At 39.4% G+C, this 20,099-nt stretch overlaps 2 protein-coding genes across 3 annotated transcripts in view; one reads left to right on the top strand and one right to left on the bottom strand.

The window, feature by feature from the left end:
* The window catches only part of atp6v0a1a (ATPase H+ transporting V0 subunit a1a), a 31,457-nt gene extending 17,181 nt beyond the window's left edge, over nt 1–14,276 (bottom strand). For both annotated transcript variants that reach the window (XM_062050004.1, XM_062050005.1), the window contains exons 1-10: nt 14,153–14,276; nt 10,678–10,826; nt 10,346–10,424; nt 6,449–6,546; nt 6,242–6,370; nt 5,886–5,968; nt 2,394–2,520; nt 2,241–2,323; nt 347–440; nt 56–268 (exon numbers count right to left, since the gene is read on the bottom strand). In XM_062050004.1, coding sequence (XP_061905988.1) covers nt 56–268; nt 347–440; nt 2,241–2,323; nt 2,394–2,520; nt 5,886–5,968; nt 6,242–6,370; nt 6,449–6,546; nt 10,346–10,424; nt 10,678–10,794 — 1,023 coding nt within the window. In that variant the 5' untranslated portion in view covers nt 10,795–10,826; nt 14,153–14,276. The remainder of the gene's footprint in view (nt 1–55; nt 269–346; nt 441–2,240; nt 2,324–2,393; nt 2,521–5,885; nt 5,969–6,241; nt 6,371–6,448; nt 6,547–10,345; nt 10,425–10,677; nt 10,827–14,152) is intronic.
* Nucleotides 14,277–15,271: 995 nt separating this feature from the next.
* The window catches only part of cavin1a (caveolae associated protein 1a), a 42,427-nt gene continuing 37,599 nt past the window's right edge, over nt 15,272–20,099 (top strand). The window contains exon 1 of the mRNA XM_062050003.1: nt 15,272–15,399. The gene's annotated coding sequence lies outside the window, so the exon portion shown is untranslated. The remainder of the gene's footprint in view (nt 15,400–20,099) is intronic.

The following is a 20,099-nucleotide window of genomic DNA, read 5'->3' as shown; positions in this document are numbered from 1 at the left end:
AATTGTACAGCACAAATACAAGCAACGCTACAGGATAACTTCATGAACGTCTCACCGTGCCCCTGCGCAGAGCAAACTGAATGGAGTCCAGGTCAGAGACGGGGCACCACACCTCGGCGATGAGACACTTCTGGGTCACGTCGATGTTGCAGAGGTTGAGCGTGTGGTAGATGGCCTTCATCTTCCTCACCTTGATGAACCACACGCGCACCGCCTTGGCGGCCGCCTGCAGGACCCTCTGTCTGTGGTCCTCCGTCTGGTTCAGCACCTACAGGCCAAATCGCACACGGTGCCAATAATGTGTGTGAGGCTTTTAAACCGATGGGTTCTCTTTGAAATAATTTACCATTTGCAGGTCATCGATGCGGGCGTTAACCCCCGCCAGCATCTCTTTTCTCTCCATGGGGGTTTCTGGACATGGGTACAACGTTGCTCGGAAGCTGAAGACATGGAATAGGGAGAAGGACTTAGCAGAAAAATACATAACTAGCGATGGGGACTATTCACGTTTGAACCGACACCAATTTCTGGTAAATACCGGTACTAAACTGTACCAATTTTCGGTATTTTTGTGTGTTAATAAATATTATTTTTGATGACAAAATATATATTTTTGTTGCAACATTTAAAAATGAGCCGATTGTGATACCTGTTGTCCAGTTCTTATATCTAGTGACATTTCTGAGTCTCATTACAGCTGTAAGTCCAAGACGTGAAATGGCAGTAGTGTTTATGGTGTGTCAGCAAGTCAGTTCAGTCTTTGTTGTCTACTCTTTTGTTGCGCCCAAAATTTTTTTAAACTACAAATATTGTACTTATTACACCAGCTATTTGATTGTAACGTGCATCTTAGTTGCAGTTTTTATTAACAAATTTGGAGCTGTTGAAATTGCCATGTAAAATCGCTAATGCTAATCAGTAGCATGTCAATAGCAAAGCCGATGTATATTAGCATCAAACTAGCGCATTTTCGAAAAGGTGGAGCCTACATTTACTTACAGTACGCTGGAGCATTTTTTGAAATAATTATTTGGGAGGGGGGGATTTTAGGGGGGTAGTGGGGGTGTATATCGTAGCGTCCCGGAAGAGTTAGTGCTGCAAGGGGTTCTGGGTATTTGTTCGGTTGTGTTTATGTGGTGTTACGGTGCGGATGTTGTCCCGAAATGTGTTTGTCATTTTTGTTTGGTGTGGGTTCACGGTGTGGCGCATATTTGTAACAGTGTTAAAGTTGTTTATCCGCCACCCTCAGTGTGAACTGTATGTGTAACGACCTGGTCGCATCGTGGTGCGAGGTGTTCTCCCAAGGATGCAGACGGGCTCGGACACAGCTTGCAGGTAGGAAAAATGATTTATTCAGGAACTAAATCGGACAGGAAAAAAACAAAAACGACTAGCGTGGGAGCTAGCAAGCAAAATAGCATAGCCTGAAAGCTAGCAGGAAACAAAGTGGCCGTTAGCTGTTGCGTGAAAGCAAATTAGGAAGCCAGGCCGAGTGAGGCCCGGGCAAAGACTAAATAGCCCTCTGATTAGTGCCCGGACAACAGGTGAGCGTCTCGAACACTAACCAGAGGCAGCTGAGCATAATCTGCCGTCATGGCAACAGAAACAAACAAACACGTGACACTAAACTGTAAACAAACTGATCCGAGCAGCGGATCCTAACAGTATGGCTGTTGACAAAGTATGCGTTGCATTCACTTGTGTGTGTGATTGGGCCGGCACGCAAATGCAGTGCCTTTAAGGCACGCCCCCAATATTGTTGTCTGGGTGGAAATCGGGAGAAATTCGGGAGAATGGTTGCCCCGGGAGATTTTTGGGAGGGGCACTGAAATTCGGGAGTCTCCCGGGAAAATCGGGAGGGTTGGCAAGTATGACTGGGAGACGCAACTGCTCTGTACTTCTCCCTACGTCCGTGTACCACTCCGTACAGCGGCGTTTTAAAAAGTCATACATTTTACTTTTTGAAACAGATACCGATAATTTCCGATATTACATTTTAAAGCATTTATCGGCCGATAATATCGGCAGTCTGATATTATTGGACATCTCTAGCAAAGACCCATCTGAGTCGACAAAACAAGCGTGACGTCACGCGCAACCCAGGTACTGAAACATGGCAACATTGGATTTTACGTGAATTGAGCCCGGTAGGACCAGCGGGATACGGTCGGTGCCAAAACTACCGGATTCGTTACTCATTCCTATAAATAAAAAAAACATATTTGGGTTTGTTCACTCACCCTTCACAGATCTTCTTCACTCTGTTCTTCAGCTGGTCTCCCTGGAAGAAGATGATGAAAACCGACTTGTGGACCTGATCGCCCTGCGGACACATTTAAAACACGGTAAGCACCTTGACATGCATTGTGTCCACCATAAAGCTGCAGGCTGACCGAACGAGGGTCCTCCAGGGTATCTTCGATGTCAGCCTGCCTCAGGAACACGTTCCCTCTGCAAACTCTCCACAGCATCCTCTCAAACGTGGGAATGCGCTCTCTTCCGATGACTCCCGCCACAAATCTTGAGAAAAGAATCGAGTAAATCGTTGCGCTTCAAATAAATCACTTTAATATACTGAGAATGCTTTGTTCATTCTGTAATTTTTTATGTTTTCGTCTTAAATGTATTGAGGATAAACTGTCTTTGTGCCATTTGTAATAATACTATTTAGGATTTCCCACGTTGCTCTCATATTATTTTTATTCCCGTCTAATAAATGATTGTAATATTCTTTTAGTAGTTGGCTATTTAGCTTGTTTTTATACTTTTTGCACTTATTTTCTGCTTCTTACCGGTACTAATAAAGTACTGGGATACTAATTGAAATCGGTACTATACTGCCTATGAAAAGTACCAGTACCGTTCTTTCATCCAAATGCAGCTGTGTGGCGGTGACTACAGAGCCTAGGCGCATTATGTTGAGTGTGTCAAAACGCACACACAAAGTGCATACAAGCAATATGGCAAAATACGACAATTCTGCTGGTTAATAAAGAGGGTGGTAAAGCGCATTAAGGAGGTATTTGGGCCGCGCCGCGCTTCAAGTGTTGCTTTAAAACACACCACGCCAAATGTGGCGATTAGTATTACCACCTTTGCGTCAAACTTAGGTAAACATTTAAATAATAAGCATTCAGATCTGCACAAGGAGTTATAAAGAGTGACAGGTAATAATGTAGTTGTTACACCTGTCCTGCTGTTCGCTCCGGTGCAGACCGTAGTAAAGGAGCACAGGGGAGACGTTCTCTTCAGTTCACTTTACCCGGTTTTGGGTCTGCTTAGATCCGCTTTCTGGTCAGAATTCGAGGCTGCCGATTTGCTTTACTGTTAGTTTTGCAGGACACAACCGGACTCGTTCATCCTTCTACTGCGCAGTGCGCATGCTCCCCTCTCTGTACTCGCCCACTCACTCACTGATCTCAGCCAATACGTTGACATTCTCGCAAACACACATGCTACTCTCATAAGTCAACAGCTCCTCTGTTGTGCACATGTAGGTACATAGACATGCACACAGCTGCTTGGCTTGATGCCAAATATTTGCGGAGTTAAGACCGCCCATCTAACGTGGCTACAATTTGTGTTTTATCTTTAACAATGTGTGTTTTACCTGCTACATGGCTTATCTGGGTACATTTATCCATAGTTTTGTTGTTAGTACTTACTAATAATTGTATTTTTCTTAAAGCACAGACCAGGATTGGCAACCATAAATCATGAAGCATTTAATATAATGTGAATAAAGTTTTTTTTAAATTATATTCTAATCTAATCCTTGATTATGGCAGACTATAAGGAATATGGAAAATTGTAAATTGTTCTTTGAGTGCAACAAGAAAAACAATGTTTTTAATGTCCTTTAGTTTATATTTTAACCCTCTAAAATTGTTCTTTGAGTGCAATAGGAAACATAAGTTTGTTGTATTGCAAGATTTTCTGTTAAAATAAAGCCAAAATTGACTCGTTTTCGTAGTTCCCTTTATTTGGAAAAGTATTGATATACATTTTGGTACCTGTAACAAATTATTGGTATCGGGACAACCCTAGTTCTATATAATGTATTCTTTTTGTTACAATCTTTTTTCAGTCCCTTTGTAATCTATCCGTGGTTGATTTTTATTATTTTGCTTCTTATTAAATTGTTTCCATGGTCAATGTTTGTCATAAAGCATCATGAAAGTACCGAAAAAATTACTGTCTGCTTTGTTTACATCATTTTCACTGTACACATTGTCCCAACTTTGTCGTCTTAGATCTTTTTTTTTTTTAAACATTGATACTTTTCTCTGTGCATAGTGTGCAAAGTGGAGCCTTACTTTACATTTGAGCGTTTTTATAAAGGCATAATTGCTTTGTTGACATTGGAAAATTGCAACATTAATTAGAGGCAATATGGCTGCAAAAGTGCTTGTTTCCTTGCTAACGGTGTTAAGTCTGCAACCGGACGTGACGTCACAAGCAACTATCGAAATATGGCACCTTTTTGATTTTTCGTGAATCCATTACCAGGCAGTACAGACGTAATTGGGTGCCTATAAATGTACCAAATTCGGCACCAATTCTTACCAGTGAGCACTGTGTAGAACGCAATCAAGATTACGATATTGGGTGAAACTTGTGTAAAAGTAACTAAATGAGTGTTATTTCATGTATAAAGCACTCTAATTATGTGAAAACAAACATTAGTTAGGGTTGTAAACACTTTTTTAATGGTTAACTATTAGAGATGTCCGATAATGGCTTTTTTGCCGATATCCGATATTGTCAAACTCTTAATTACCGATTCCGATATCAACCGATACTGATATATACAGTCGTGGAATCAACACATTATTATGCCTAATTTTGTTGTGATGCCCCGCTGGATGCATTAAACAGTGTAACTTTACCATGAATTGATTAACATGGACCCCGACTTAAACATGTTGAAAAACTTATTCGGGTGTTACCATTTAGTGGTCAATTGTACGGAATATGTACTGTACTGTGCAATCTACTAATACAAGTTTCAATCAATCAATCAAAAACAAGGTTTTCCAAAATAAGAGAACAACTTCAACTCCAGTTATGGAAAAAAGTGCCAACATGGCACTGCCATATTTATTATTGAAGTCACAAAGTGCTTTTTTTTTTTTAACGTGCCTCCAAGCAGCTTGGAGTTTGGGACATCTCCCTGAGATAATCCTGATACTCATTACAACTATGGGAAATACCATACTTTGACTTTCACAAAGTGCATTATTTTTTGTATTTGTTTTAAACATGCCTCAAAACAACAGCTACAAAAACAATGAAGGCACACAGCTTCAGTCCAGAGTATACTAGAGCGTACTTGCCAACCTCGAGACCTCCGAATTCGGGAGATGGGCGGGGGGTGTATATTGTAGCGTCCCGGAAGAGTTAGTGCTGCAAGGGGTTCTGGGTATTTGTTGTGTTTATGTTGTGTTACGGTGTGGATGTTCTCCCGAAATGTGTTTGTCATTCTTGTTTGGTGTGGGTTCACAGTGTGGTGCATATTTATAACAGTGTTAAAGTTGTTTATACGGCCACCCTCAGTGTGACCTGTAGGGCTGTTGACCAAGTATGCTTGCATTCACTTGTGTGTGTGAAAAGCCGTAGATATCATATGACTGGGACGGCACGCAAAGGCAGTGCCTTTAAAGTTTATTGGCTCTCTGTACTTCTCCCTACGTCCGTGTACACAGCGGCGTTTTAAAAAGTCATACATTTTATTTTTTGAAACCGATACCGATAATTTTGAAACCGATACCAATAATTTCCAATATTACATTTCAAAGCATTTATCGGCCGATAATATTGGCAGTCCGATATTATCGGACATCTCTATGGTTAACTATACTGTACCATAAAAAACACAAACTCACCCAAGCCTCAGCGGAGTCCCTCGATTTGCCTCGTTGGGGTCCAGCAGGGTAGATGACTCCTCCAGGAGAGTGGGGTCCTCCATCTGCAGGACAGTCCATTAACAGTAAAAAAAAAAAAAAGAATATTAAATAAAAAAGTAGACGGTTAATGCTAAACTCCGAGATGTCTGGTTGAATGATTAACCTCCTTAACAGCTTGTTAAACCTTGTTAAAGACAACTTTGCATCTGTAGTTTGTGGAGCAATGGAGCGGCACTAATGTTTGGGCAAAAGTGAGCGGGATAAAAGCGAGGTTTACATTGCTACTTTCTCCACTGTGTCCTGGCTCGCATGTTTTGTTTCTGTCTCGCGCTCACCTCGTCGAAAAACTGCTGAGTGCGCCGCAGAATGTGCTTGAGCTCGGTCAGCTCCAGGAAGTTCTTTTTCAGGGCTTCCTGGTTGGTGTTTATTTCCTTCAGCTCGTTCTCCAACTTCTCAAAAGTGGCCTGTGGGCGAGTCCAGCGGGAAGTAAAAAAACGGCGCTACTGGGAGATCTTGGCAGGCTAGTAGCGATGAGCAGGTACCTCCAAGTCGATCATGTCTCTCGGGAAGGGGACTTCTGGGTTCTCTCCGGTGTCGACTATTGGGATATTGGCCTTCTTGATCTCTTTCTCCACAAACCCTGACAATCAGAAAATGGCAGCGATACAATAAAAACTTGACACTTAAAGAGCAAGCCACCCCAATTAAATAACACATCGAAAAACAAAGGGCTTAAAGCTCTTCAAACTTAAAGTGTTTACAAAGTACAAAAGAAGAAGAACCATGACAAACATTCTCAATTTATTTCATCCATCCATTCATTCATTCTTAAAGTAATCTTACTTATCTCATCATATGAAATATGACTTACTTCACCAATTATTATTATTAAATTCTTACTATTATTTATTTATTTATTTTTATTGTGATTACTTATGGAGTTTATTGTGAAAAAATTGTGAACAGGAAGTGAACAAAAAGTTTTGCAACTGTTATGTAAAGAAAAGGGGTAGGATTAAATAAGCTCTTGCTTCTTCCTACTCCTTTTCGAACATGTTGAAAAGAAACTGGAAATTGTGATGTATCATGTTGTATGCTTGCATGTTCGAAATAAACTCAAACTCAAACTCAAACTCAAAGCAGGGGTGTCAAACTCAAATACAGAGTGGGCCAAAATTTCAAACTGAACAAAGCAGCGGGCCAAGGTTGAACAAATTAACCTTTTCATAGGGACCCAAACAAGTTTTGCATTGAATATTGAACAAGCAAGGCTGATATAACTTTATAGTGACATGCAAAATCGAGTTTCAAATAATAATAATAATAATAATTTAAAAATATCAATGGCATATCAAATAACATTTAAATAAAAATGTAATGCCTCTTTTCTATTTGCAGCCATCTGAGGTAAATATCAACATTAACTTTTTCCAAAAGGCTAATAATAAATTTGAAAATAAAATAACAATAATGAATTAATCAAACATTCAAGCCTTGAAGTAGCAAGAGAAAGTGCATGAATAAAACGTTAATTATTGCTCAGTTTGCTACACTGATTTGCACTGATGTCTTACTAAATTGTTTCCATGGACAATGTTTGTCATAAAGCGTCATGAAAGTACCGAAAAAATTACCGTATGCTTTGTTTACATCATTTTCACTGTACACATTGTCCCAACTTTGTTGTCTTAGATCTTTTTTTTTTAAAACATTGATACTTTTCTCTGTGCATAGTGTGCAAAGTGGAGCCTTACTTTACATTTTAGTGTTTTTTATAAGGCATAATTGCTTTGTTGACATTGAAAATTGCAACATTAATTAGAGGCAATATGGCTGCTAAAGTGCTTGTTTCCTTGCTAACGGTGTTTAGTCTGCAACCGGACGTGACGTCACGAGCAACTCAAGGTAGCGAAATATGGCACCTTTTTGATTTTTCGTGAATCATTACTTGGCAGTACCGACGTAATTGGGTGCCTATAAATGTACCAAATTCGGCACCAATTCTTACCAGTGAGCACTGTGTTGAACGCAATCAAGATTACGATATTAGGTGAAACGTGTGTAAAGGTAACTAAATTAGTGTTATTTCATGTTTAAAGCACTCTAATTATGTATATATACACTGATTTGCTTTAACACTGAATATGGAACAACCAACGCTTATATAACTTAATAGTGCAAAATCAACTTTCAAAAAACAAACGAAAAAACATCAATGGTATATTAAATAAAATGTAAATAAAAAATTGATTGCCTCTTTTCTATTTACAGCCTTCTGAGGTAAATATCAACATTAACTTGGTGGGCGGGGGTGGGATTGGGGGGGCACGGTTTGGTGGTAGCGGGGGGTGTATATTGTAGCGTCTCGGAAGAGTTAGTGCTGCAAGGGGTTCTGGGTATTTGGTCTGTTGTGTTTATGTTGTGTTACGGTGCGGATGTTCTCCCGAAATGTGTTTGTCATTCTTGTTTGGTGTGGATTCACAGTGTGGTGCATATTTGTAACAGTGTTAAAGTTGTTTATACGGTCACCCTCAGTGTGACCTGTATGGCTTATGTGTGTGTAAAAGCCGCATATATTACGTGACTGGGCCGGTACGCTGTTTGTTTGGAAGAAAAGCGGACGTGACGACAGGTTGTAGAAGACGTTGAAGGCGGTGCCTTTAAGGCACGCCCCCAATAATAACGGGTGGAAATCTTGGTTGCCCCGGGAGATTTTCGGGAGGGGCACTCCCGGGAAAATCGGGAGTGTTGGCAAGAATGAGTATTAGCGGTGAATGCGGAGTTACAGCGGCATTGCCGTTGCATAATACCGGCGGGGCAGCTCTAATGTTAATTTGATATTGCCTCAAGGGCCAAATGAAATTACACGGCGGGCCAGAGTTTGACACCCATGGCTTAAAGAGAAGGAACAAATAAGATACCGTTTTTGGAGTTTTGAGTACTGGCAGATACTCATCTGATACTTTTATTATTTTGTAGTGTGAAATGTTAGAAAATGTTTGACCAAGTGAAATTACTAAAACAAAAAACAATGGCAGGTATAAAACACTAATGTCTTTATTATTAACAGTCAGTAATAGACTTATGTTGTCTTTAAGTCAAAGTGAAGTCATAAATGGTTTTTTTTGGCGACACCAACTAGTCACCATAAATAGTTACGGTAATGATGTAGTAAGTTAAATGATGCAGACACGTTTGTTACTGGATACTTTCTAATACATTTCTGCCTTGCAGACTTTGTATCTGTAATATGCAACTATGGTTATTTGATAATTATTTGTTGTTTTAGACTGCAATATTTATATTTACATTTATTACATATTTCTAGCTTTTGTGCTATTGTGTGCATGGCTGTTGTGTAGCTGCAAGCTCCTAGAAGCCTATAGCCTACCATACCTTTTGTAAATGACTTGACTAAAATATGTGATAAGATGAACCTTGTGTGCTTACTGGAAGACATTTAGATGTTAATTGGCTGTTCAGCTTTGCACTAATAAACCCACAGCAGGACTGCTTGTATCAGAGCTCTTATATCAGGTATCTTTTTTATTTTTTTATCAGAGATCTTAAATGCAAGCCCATATACTGTTTTTTGCTGACATCGAACCGATATTTGATATCAATATCCGATTGGGACAACCCTAGAAAATAATGTTGCTGGTTATATAATTATAACCTATGTAATTTTATGTTAACATACATAATATATTACAATGTACATAGTATAATAATATATATATATATATATATATATATATATATATATATATATATATATATATATATATATATATATATATATATATATATATATATATATATATAATCATTATTAGTATTGTGTTACATGTTTGTTTTTATTAATATTTTTTGGGTTGTATTATGACCTTATTTACTTTTAAAAACAGTTTCATAATCGTAAACCTTTTCATACAATTTTCTTTACTTAAAATGACATCTTGGTTACTGTAAAAATATGCAATTTTTTTCTATTAGATTCAGTGTGTAAAATAGTGTTTTTTTTCTCTCCTGTATTAATGAGTATATTCTCATAAAATCATTTATTTTCGTAAAATTACTCCTGTATTATTGAAATGTTAGTCTAGTAAAAAATATGACTCCCCCCATATATATTACAATTGTGTGACTTTTTAGTTTTTTTATTAAATTACAACTTTATTGCAACCTAATTCTAGTAAAATTCAGATTTTTATGCCCAGTTAATATTATGACATTATTTTTCTCATATGGTGTATATTTTTGGGGTACTTTTGAGTGTGCCCTTGATGCTTCTATGTTTGTGTTAATGTTGAAATAATTGTCTTCCTCTTCTAAATATTTTTGAAGATGGTTTAACCATCGGATGTTCAAATAACATGAAACAAAATTGACTTAAAATGGAAATAACAATAAATTCTTTACAATTCATGTAGACTCACTCAGTTTGCGATCCATTTCCTCACATCGCCGCACCTCATTAACGAACTTGCGCTGGAAGACGTTAACGTCAGGGTTTAACTGCGAGAGAATCAAGCAAAACGTGTTAAATATGAAGCAAAATATGTTATTTTAGGGCTGTGCCCCATCATGTGCTCAAACAGTCTTTCTTTCAGTAAGTGAGGGACGTGAGGATACGACATGACTGCTGCGGATGCCCTCCACCTCAACTCTCTAGCATAATACTTCTCTCAGGCGTCTTTGGGGATGGAAGTTCTCACGACAGGAACAAGGCGCCAGCTGGGAGCACATGATGGAGATGACAGAGACTCACATCGCGGAACTGCACCATCCCAATCTCTCCCAGTTCGCTGACGCAACAGTAGGCCGCTTCCGACTGCAGGAAGAGCTGAGCCAGCGTCATCTCCTCGCTTCTGAAGAGTTCCCCCATAATGGCGGGTGGTTGCAAATGCCGCCGGTGTCCTGCAAGAAATCACAAACAATAATTCCACCCCGTTCTTAGTGGTGAAGCTCCATTGTGTAGCACCGTGGTGTGACGCTCACTAATGATGTAGGCCAATATCAACTATGTGTGCAGTTTGGCACAAGCGTGAGAGGGCTGACATGTGATGGCCAGAGGACAGAAAATCCGGTTGCCTTCACGCTGATCCCATGATCGGTGTAGGAATGCGGTTACGCTGGCATAGACTAATAGCACAATGCTAATAAAGATTGAACAGAGCAAGTGCTATTATGGGTAGAAGGCCAAGATTAATTTCTGCCCTTTCAGGGATGCCAGGCAATGAAAACAAAGCATTTCTCTGTCCATAGGACAGTGTTTTTCAACCACTGTGCCGTGAGATACAGTCTGGTGTGCCATGGGAGATCATCTAATTTTACCTATTTGGGTTCAAAATATTTAACTCTAGTCTGCAAATGATGTGTTGTTGTTGAGTGTCTGTGCTGTCTAGAGCTCAGCAGAGTAACCGTTAGGGATGTCCGATAATGGCTTTTTGCCGATATCCGATATTCCGATATTGTCCAACTCTTTAATTACCGATACCGATATCAACCGATATATGCAGTCGTGGAATTAACACATTATTATGCCTAATTTGGACAACCATGTATGGTGAAGATAAGGTACTTTTTAAAAATAATAATAAAATAAGAACTAAATTAAAAACATTTTCTTGAATAAAAAAGAAAGTAAAACAATATAAAAACAGTTACATAGAAACTAGTAATTAATGAAAATGAGTCAAATTAACTGTTAAAGGTTAGTACTATTAGTGGACCAGCAGCACGCACAATCATGTGTGCTTACAGACTGTATCCCTCGCAGACTGTATTGATATATAATGTAGGAACCAGAATATTGATAACAGAAAGAAATGGGGGGAGGGATGTTTTTTGGGTTGGTGCACTAATTGTAAGTGTATCTTGTGTTTTTTATGTTGATTTAATAAAAAAAATAAAAATAAAAAACCGATACAGATAATAAAAAACCCGATACCGATAATTTCCGATATTACATTTTAACGCATTTATCGGCCGATAATATCGGCAGGCCGATATTATCGGACATCCCTAGTAACCGTGTACCGTATTTTTCGGACTATAAGTCGCAGTTTTTTTTCATAATTTGGCCGGGGTGCGACTTATACTCAGGAGCGACTTATGTGTGAAATTATTAACACATTACCGTAAAATATCAAATAATATTATTTAGCTCATTCACGTAAGAGACTAGACGTATAAGATTTCATGGGATTTAGCGATTAGGAGTGACAGATTGTTTGGTAAACGTATAGCATGTTCTATATGTTATAGTTATTTGAATGACTCTTACCATAATATGTTACGTTAACATACCAGGCACGTTCTCAGTTGGTTATTTATGCCTCATGTAACGTACACTTATTCAACCTGTTGTTCACTATTCTTTATTTATTTTAAATTGCCTTTCAAATGGGGGCGGTATGGCGTAGTGGGTAGAGCAGCCGTGCCAGAAACCTGAGGGTTGCAGGTTCGCTCCCCGCCTCTTACCATCCAAATCGCTGCCGTTGTGTCCTTGGGCAGGACACTTCACCCTTGCCCCTGGTGCCGCTCACACCGGTGAATGAATGATGAATGAATGATAGGTGGTAGTCGGAGGGGCCGTAGGCGCAAACTGGCAGCCACGCTTCCGTCAGTCTACCCAGGGCAGCTGTGGCTATGAAAGTAGCTTACCACCCCCAGGTGTGAATGAATGATAGGTTCTCACTTCTCTGTGAAGCGCTTTGAGAGTCTAGAAAAGCGCTATATAAATCTAATCCATTATTATTATTACTATAAATGTCTATTCTTGATGTTGGGTTTTATCAAATAAATTTCCCCAAAAAATGCGCCTTATACTCCAGTGCGACTTATATATGTTTTTTTCCTTCTTTATTATGCAGTTTCGGCCGGTGCGACTTATACTCCGGAGCGACTTATACTCCAAAAAATACGGTATTTGGGTTAAAAATATTTTTTTTTGCAAACTATGTGTTGTTGTTGAGTGTCGGTGCTGTCTAGAGCTCGGCAGAGTAACCTTGTAATACTCTTCCATATCAGTAGGTGGCAGCCGGTAGCTAATTACTTTGTAGATGTCGGAAACAGCGGGAGGCAGTGTGCAGGTAAAAAGGTGTCCAATGCTTAAACCAAAAATAAACAAAATATATGAGCCCCTAAGAAAGGGCATTGAAGCTTAGGGAAGGCTATGCAGAACGAAACTAAAACTGAACTGGCTACAAAGTAAACGAAAACAGAATGCTGGACGACAGCAAAGACTTACTGTGGAGCAAAGACGGCGTCCACAATGTACATCTGAACATGACATGACAATCAACAATGTCCCCACAAAGAAGGATAAAAAACAACTGAAATATTCTTGATTGCTAAAACAAAGTAGATGCGAGAAATATTGCTCAAAAGGAAGACATGAAACTGCTACAGGAAAATACCAACAAAAAAAAAGAGCGCAAGACAAGACACACAGGTAAACAGCAATAAACTCAAAATTAGTCATGGCCTGATGTGACAGGTCGTGACAGTTGACCTACTTTGAAGACAAGAGCTATAGTGATGCATGGTTGGTTATGGTTTAAAGTCATATCCAACGATTGCGACAACGACTTTTTACTGTCAACCGAGTTTCGTTTTTTAATGATTTCTGCTGGTGGTGTGCCTCCGGAAATTTTTCAACGCAAAAAAATGTGCCTTGGCTCAAAAAAGGTTGAAAAACACTGCCATAGGAGGTGCCATAACCACCTTGTAGGAGGAGGAAAAAAGGACCACCCAGGTCTTATCTGTGGATTACAAGAGGAGCATGTGATCTCAAGCACCATTAAGCCTCACTACTCCTTTGCTTTCAGCATGCAACTTCACGGTTAGTCCAAATGTTTACTTTAACAGCACATCCATCGGTGCAGTTGACAGCTTCACCTGTCTAAAACAGGAAGTGGCACATCCTGCACAGCTAATGTGCCAATAAACTGCTATAATGGGGATTATATACAATGGCGGCAGTAGTGATTCCCGGTTAGCTATAGTTGACTTTTTAACACTTTAAGCACACTTGAAAGCGTATATTTGGGAAGCGTTTTGACATCTAGAACAAACGATGACGTAATGCGGTTAATAAAACATGCCTGGCTAATTAGCTTTGTTTTGTTAAACTGTGGCTAAAGTCAAGCACCTGTTCATCGATGTTGAACCTTCGTAGAATCACTTGTGTTACTTGTTTTTTATAACTATAACGTTTTGCTTTAGTTTTCCTTACTTACCGATGAAATTGGGATATTATCGTCCGCCTTTCAGTCCTGTTTGTTGTTATAGACGTTTCAGTGGCGGAGCAGAGAGGAGTGAAGCGTCCATTTGTCAGCGAAAGCGCTCAAAGCGGAAGTAGAATTGTCGGTCACGTGACCACCTCCTTTATATAGTCATTCACGCCCATCCAACTAAGGTTAAAAAAAAAAAAAATAAAAATAAAAACAGTCAGTAAAGATTAGAAAACTAATTTTACCATCTTGGCACATAAGTATTACTTATTTGATTTTTGATTTATTTATTTTTTTTAGTTGAGTTGTGAACGCTCATGATTTGTGTCGTAAACAGTTGACACAAATACCAATGATTATGCTTCTCCCATCTCTTTTTCGGACATGTGGAATTTTGCATCGCAGAGCAAACACGCATTGACAACATTCACAATCACAGACAAGCGGTATAAAATGGATGGATGGAATTTAGCGAATACGTCTTTGTCTTATTTTGAATGCTCATACCGGAAACGCACAATGCCAAGCGCGTACTCGGTCACGTGACCACCTCTTTTAAATAGGCATTCATTATATAGTCATTCACGCCCATCCAACTGAGGTAAAAAAATAAAATAAAAATGTCAGTAAAGATTAGAAAACTACTTTACCAGCTTGGCACATAAGTATTACTTATGTGATTTTTTATTTTTTTAGTTGAGTTGTGAACGTTCAAGATTCGTGTCGTAAACAGTTGACACAAATACCAAGATTATGCAAGTTGACACAAATACCAATGGTTGTGCTTCTTCCATTTCCTCTGCAGACATGTGGAATTTTGCAAGTGTAAATATGATATGTGCCATCGTAATTTAGCTGCATTCGGGCGGAAGCCGGGGTACACCCTGGACAAGTCGCCAGCCTATCGCAGGGCAAACACATGTAGACAACATTCACACTCACAGACAAGCGGTAGAAAATGGATGGATGTAATTTAGCTAATATGCATTTCTCTTATTATGAATGTTCATACCGGAAACGCACGTACTCTCAAGCATGTTACACAAACCGACCGCGTGGAGGCAGTAATGACTTTCTGTAAATATTGCATTAGCTTGATGTTTGGCTAATGCTAACCGTTTATATATTTATTCTAGGAAAATTCCACAAAATAGGCATGGAAGGCTGTCAATTTGTCTTTATGTGGGCATTGTTTTTGTTCAGTTTTAAAAGCCATTTCCCGACCCTCTACTACTAAACGACCTAAACTAAAGGTGAGTGACGCAAGAAAAATAACTGGACTGAAACAAAAAGTCACGTTTTTTTTTTTAAATGTGCTTTAAAGGCCTACTGAAATGAATTTTTTTTATTTAAACGGGGATAGCAGATCTATTCTATGTGTCATACTTGATCATTTCGCGATATTGCCATATTTTTGCTGAAAGGATTTAGTATAGAACAACGACGATAAAGATTGCAACTTTTGGTATCTGATAAAAAAAAGGCTTGCACCTACCGGAAGTAGCGTGACGTAGTCAGTTGAACATATACGCAAAGTTCCCTATTGTTTACAATGATGGCCGCATGAAGTGAGAGAGATTCGGACCGAGAAAGCGACAATTTCCCCATTAATTTGAGCGAGGATGAAAGATTTGTGGATGAGTAAAGTGCAAGTGAAGGACTAGTGGGGAGTTGAAGCTATTCAGATAGGAAAGATGCTGTGAGAGCCGGGGGTGACCTGATATTCAGCTGGGAATGACTACAACAGTAAATAAACACAAGACATATATATACTCTATTAGCCACAACACAACCAGGCTTATATTTAATATGCCACAAATTAATCCTGCATAAAAACACCTGCGTGTTTGTTATGCTAGCTCCTAGCTCCTCTGCTAGCTCCTAGCTCCATAGAACACGCCAATACAATTCAAACACCTGATCAACACACACAATCACTCAGCCCAAAAGACCGTTTACCTAACCCAAGGTTCATAAAGCTTATATATTTTTAAAAAGTTACGTACGTGACGCGCACATACGGTCAAGTTATCGAATGTTTAGCAGCCAAGGCTGCATACTCACGGTACCTGATATTCAGCTGGGAATGACTACAACAGTAAATAAACACAAGACATATATATACTCTATTAGCCACAACACAACCAGGCTTATATTTAATATGCCACAAATTAATCCTGCATAATAACACCTGCGTGTTTGTTATGCTAGCTCCTAGCTCCTCTGCTAGCTCCTAGCTCCATAGAACACGCCAATACAATTCAAACACCTGATCAACACACACAATCACTCAGCCCAAAAGACCGTTCACCTAACCCAAGGTTCATAAAGCTTATATATTTTTAAAAAGTTAGTACGTGACGCGCACGTACGGTACGGTACGTGTTATGCTAGCTCCTAGCTCCTCTGCTAGCTCCTAGCTCCATAGAACACGCCAATACAATTCAAACACATGATCAACACACACAATCACTCAGCCCAAAAGACCGTTCACCTAACCCAAGGTTCATAAAGCTTATATATTTTAAAAAAGTTACGTACATACGCAAAAAAAAGCCAAAGCTGCATACTCACAGTAGCACGTCTGCGTCTTTGTCATCCAAATCAAAGTAATCCTGGTAAGAGTCTGTGTTGTCCCAGTTCTCTACAGGCGTCTGTGTATCCAAATCAAAAGTCCTCCTGGTTAGAGTCTCTGTTATCCGAGTTCTTCCATCTTGACTGCATCTTCCGGGAATGTAAACAAAGAAGCGCCGGCTGTGTACTGTTGTGGCTGACTACGTTCGAAAAATACGTCCATTTCGCACCGACAACTTTCTTCTTTGCTTGCTTGGCTTCCTTCTCCATAATGCAATGAACATGATTGAAACAGATTCACGAACACAGATGTCCAGAATACTGTGGAATTATGAAATGAAAAGAGAGCTTTTTCGTATCGGCTTCAATGTGGAAGGCATACCCGTGTTCGCCGGGCTACGTCACACGCATACGTCATCCGCAGAGGCGTTTCGAACCGGAAGTTTAGCGGCAAATTTAAAATGTCACTTTATAAGTTAACCCGGCCGTATTGGCATGTGTTATAATGTTAAGATTTCATCATTGATATATAAACTATCAGACTGCGTGGTCGGTAGTAGTGGGTTTCAGTAGGCCTTTAAAGAAAAATAAATAGTGTGTATATATTTTTGATAATGACTATTAACTATTTTAGGAGTGTCAAACTCACACTTCTGGCTGCCGTTAGTATATGTTCACTGTATGAATATCCATCCATCCATTTCTACCGCTTTCATTCCTCATGATATTATTAAACAATTGCAAAAGCATTTTGATTTTATTTTTTTTACATTCACTGTAAAAAAAACAAAAAAAACAAATCTGTACATTTACAGTAAAACACTGTTAGCTGACTTGTATTGTAAAATGTACAATATATTGTTGTAAATGAAAAAAAAACCATTTGTTTCCTGTAAGAATTCTGGTGACTGAATTTTGAGTTTGAGTTTATTTCGAACATATGTTGCTCCAAAACCTGTATGTACCTTTCAGCATTAATGGCACCTTCACAGATGTGTAAGTTGGGCACTAATACACCCCCATACCATCACAGATGCTGGCTTTTCAACTTTGCGCCTATAACAATCCGGATGGTTCTTTTCCTCTTTGCTCCAGAGGACACGACGTCCACAGTTTCCAAAAACAATTTGAAATGTGGACTCGTCAGACCACAGAACACTTTTCCACTTTGTATCAGTCCATCTTAGATGAGCTCAGGCCCAGCGAAGCCGACAGCGTTTCTGGGTGTTGTTGATAAACGGTTTTCGCCTTGCATAGGAGAGTTTTAACTTGCACTTACAGATGTAGCGACCAACTGTAGTTACTGACAGTGGGTTTCTGAAGTGTTCCTGAGCCCATGTGGTGATATCCTTTACACACTGATGTCGCTTGTTGATGCAGTACAGCCTGAGGAATCGAAGGTCACAGGCTTTGCTGCTTACGTGCAGTGATTTCTCCAGATTCTCTGAACCCTTTGATGATATTACGGGGCGTAGATGGTGAAATCCCTAAATTCCTTGCAATAGCTGGTTGAGAAAGGTTTTTCTTAAACTGTTCAACAATTTGCTCACGCAATTGTTGACAAAGTGGTGACCCTCACCCACTCCTTGTTTGTGAATGACTGAGCATTTCATGGAATCTACTTTTATACCCAATCATGGCACCCACCTGTTCCCAATTTGCCTGTTCACCCGTGGGATGTTCCAAATAAGTGTTTGATGAGCATTCCTCAACTTTATCAGTATTTATTGCCACCTTTCCCAACTTCTTTGTCACGTGTTGCTGGCATCAAATTCTAAAGTTAATGATTATTTGGAAAAAAAAAATGTTTATCAGTTTGAACATCAAATATCTTGTCTTTGTAGCATATTCAACTGAATATGGGTTGAAAATGATTTGCAAATCATTGTATTCTGTTTATATTTACATCTAACACAATTTCCCAACTCATATGGAAACAGGGTTGTTATATGAAATTGCATGCAGTACATGCATTTTTTTTTACTGCCAAAATGGAAAAAACGGATACTAGTACTTTATTGACGCGTCTTATTGTTAGGGTTTTGCGGGCCATGTTAAAGCCTGTGGTGATCCCATTTGACACCATTTTTCTAGAACAGTTAAGGCTGAAACGACGCGTCGACGTAGTCGACGTCATCGACGTCATCGGTTACGTAAATACGTCGACGCCGTTTTTGTGCGTCGACGCGTCGCATAATGACGTCACACTACCGTCATGGCGAAGCGCAAAGCAGACGATCAAAGCAGACGATGCGAGCGGTGCGAGCGAGGGGGAAAAATCACGCCAAAAGTCGTCAAAAGTGTGGGAGTATTTCAATAAACGGCCTAATAATGTTGTTGTATGCACACTGTGTCGAGCGGAAATGGCCTATCATAGCAGCACAACGGCTATGAACGAACATTTGAAAAGAAAACCATCAACTATTCAATCGTCCGCGCGAGTATACGTTGTCATCATTACACAAAAACATGAATGTGTCATTTGTATCTGCTAGGGGTGTAACGGTACGTGTTTTGTATTGAACCGTTCCGGTTCGGTACGGGGGTGTACCGAACGAGTTTCTAAGCTAAAGCTAAAGTTTTAACAAGCTGCTTTGCTCCTACTGCTTCTGTCTCAGCACGCAGCATTGTCCCACCCACACAACCATCTGATTGGTACACACAAAGCATTATCAGCCAATCAGCAGTGCGTATTCAGAGCGCATGTAGTCAGCGCTTCAGCGTGGAGCAGATAGGTGTTTAGCAGGTGAGCATCAGGCAGCGGACTCTCCCCAAATGATAATAAACACCTCCCAGTCAACTACTAGTAACATCACTATGAGCCCGTTGACCTTCTAGAAACTTAAACTGCAGCTCAGCTCACTCGCAGTCCTGGCTTGAGGTGAAGGCTAATTAGCTCTCAGTTCCAGCCACATCGACCCCTTCTGAGCGCCTATTTTCAGCTGCTGGGAATATTGTAAACAAGAAAAGAAGCAGAGCATGTAGACATGCTAACCTTTCTTCATTACAACTGTTAGTCACTCACTGGAATGAGTAGAATTGGTTATTGTGTACTGTGCTGGACTGGATGTTTATTTTGCACATTTTAAAAGCAATACTTAATGTTTACAGTGCTCCAGAATATTTAGATTGGCCCTTTTTTGTATTGGATGATTATCTTTATTTTTGCACATTTTAGCAAATAAGCAATACTTTCACTTTTGTTGAAATGTTTACACTGTTGTTACAGAATATTTCGTTTTGCACTTTTTTGTATTGGATGTTTATCTTTATTTTTGCACATTTTAAAGCAAAATAAGCAATACTTTTACTTTTGAAATGCTTATACTATTGCAGAATATTAAGATTTGCACTGGATGTTGACTTTTATATTTGCACA

Source organism: Entelurus aequoreus, linkage group LG06, assembly GCF_033978785.1.
Source record: "Entelurus aequoreus isolate RoL-2023_Sb linkage group LG06, RoL_Eaeq_v1.1, whole genome shotgun sequence".
In the NCBI taxonomy this organism is placed as follows: Eukaryota; Metazoa; Chordata; class Actinopteri; order Syngnathiformes; family Syngnathidae; genus Entelurus; species Entelurus aequoreus.
This window is presented reverse-complemented; position numbering and strand designations above follow the sequence as displayed.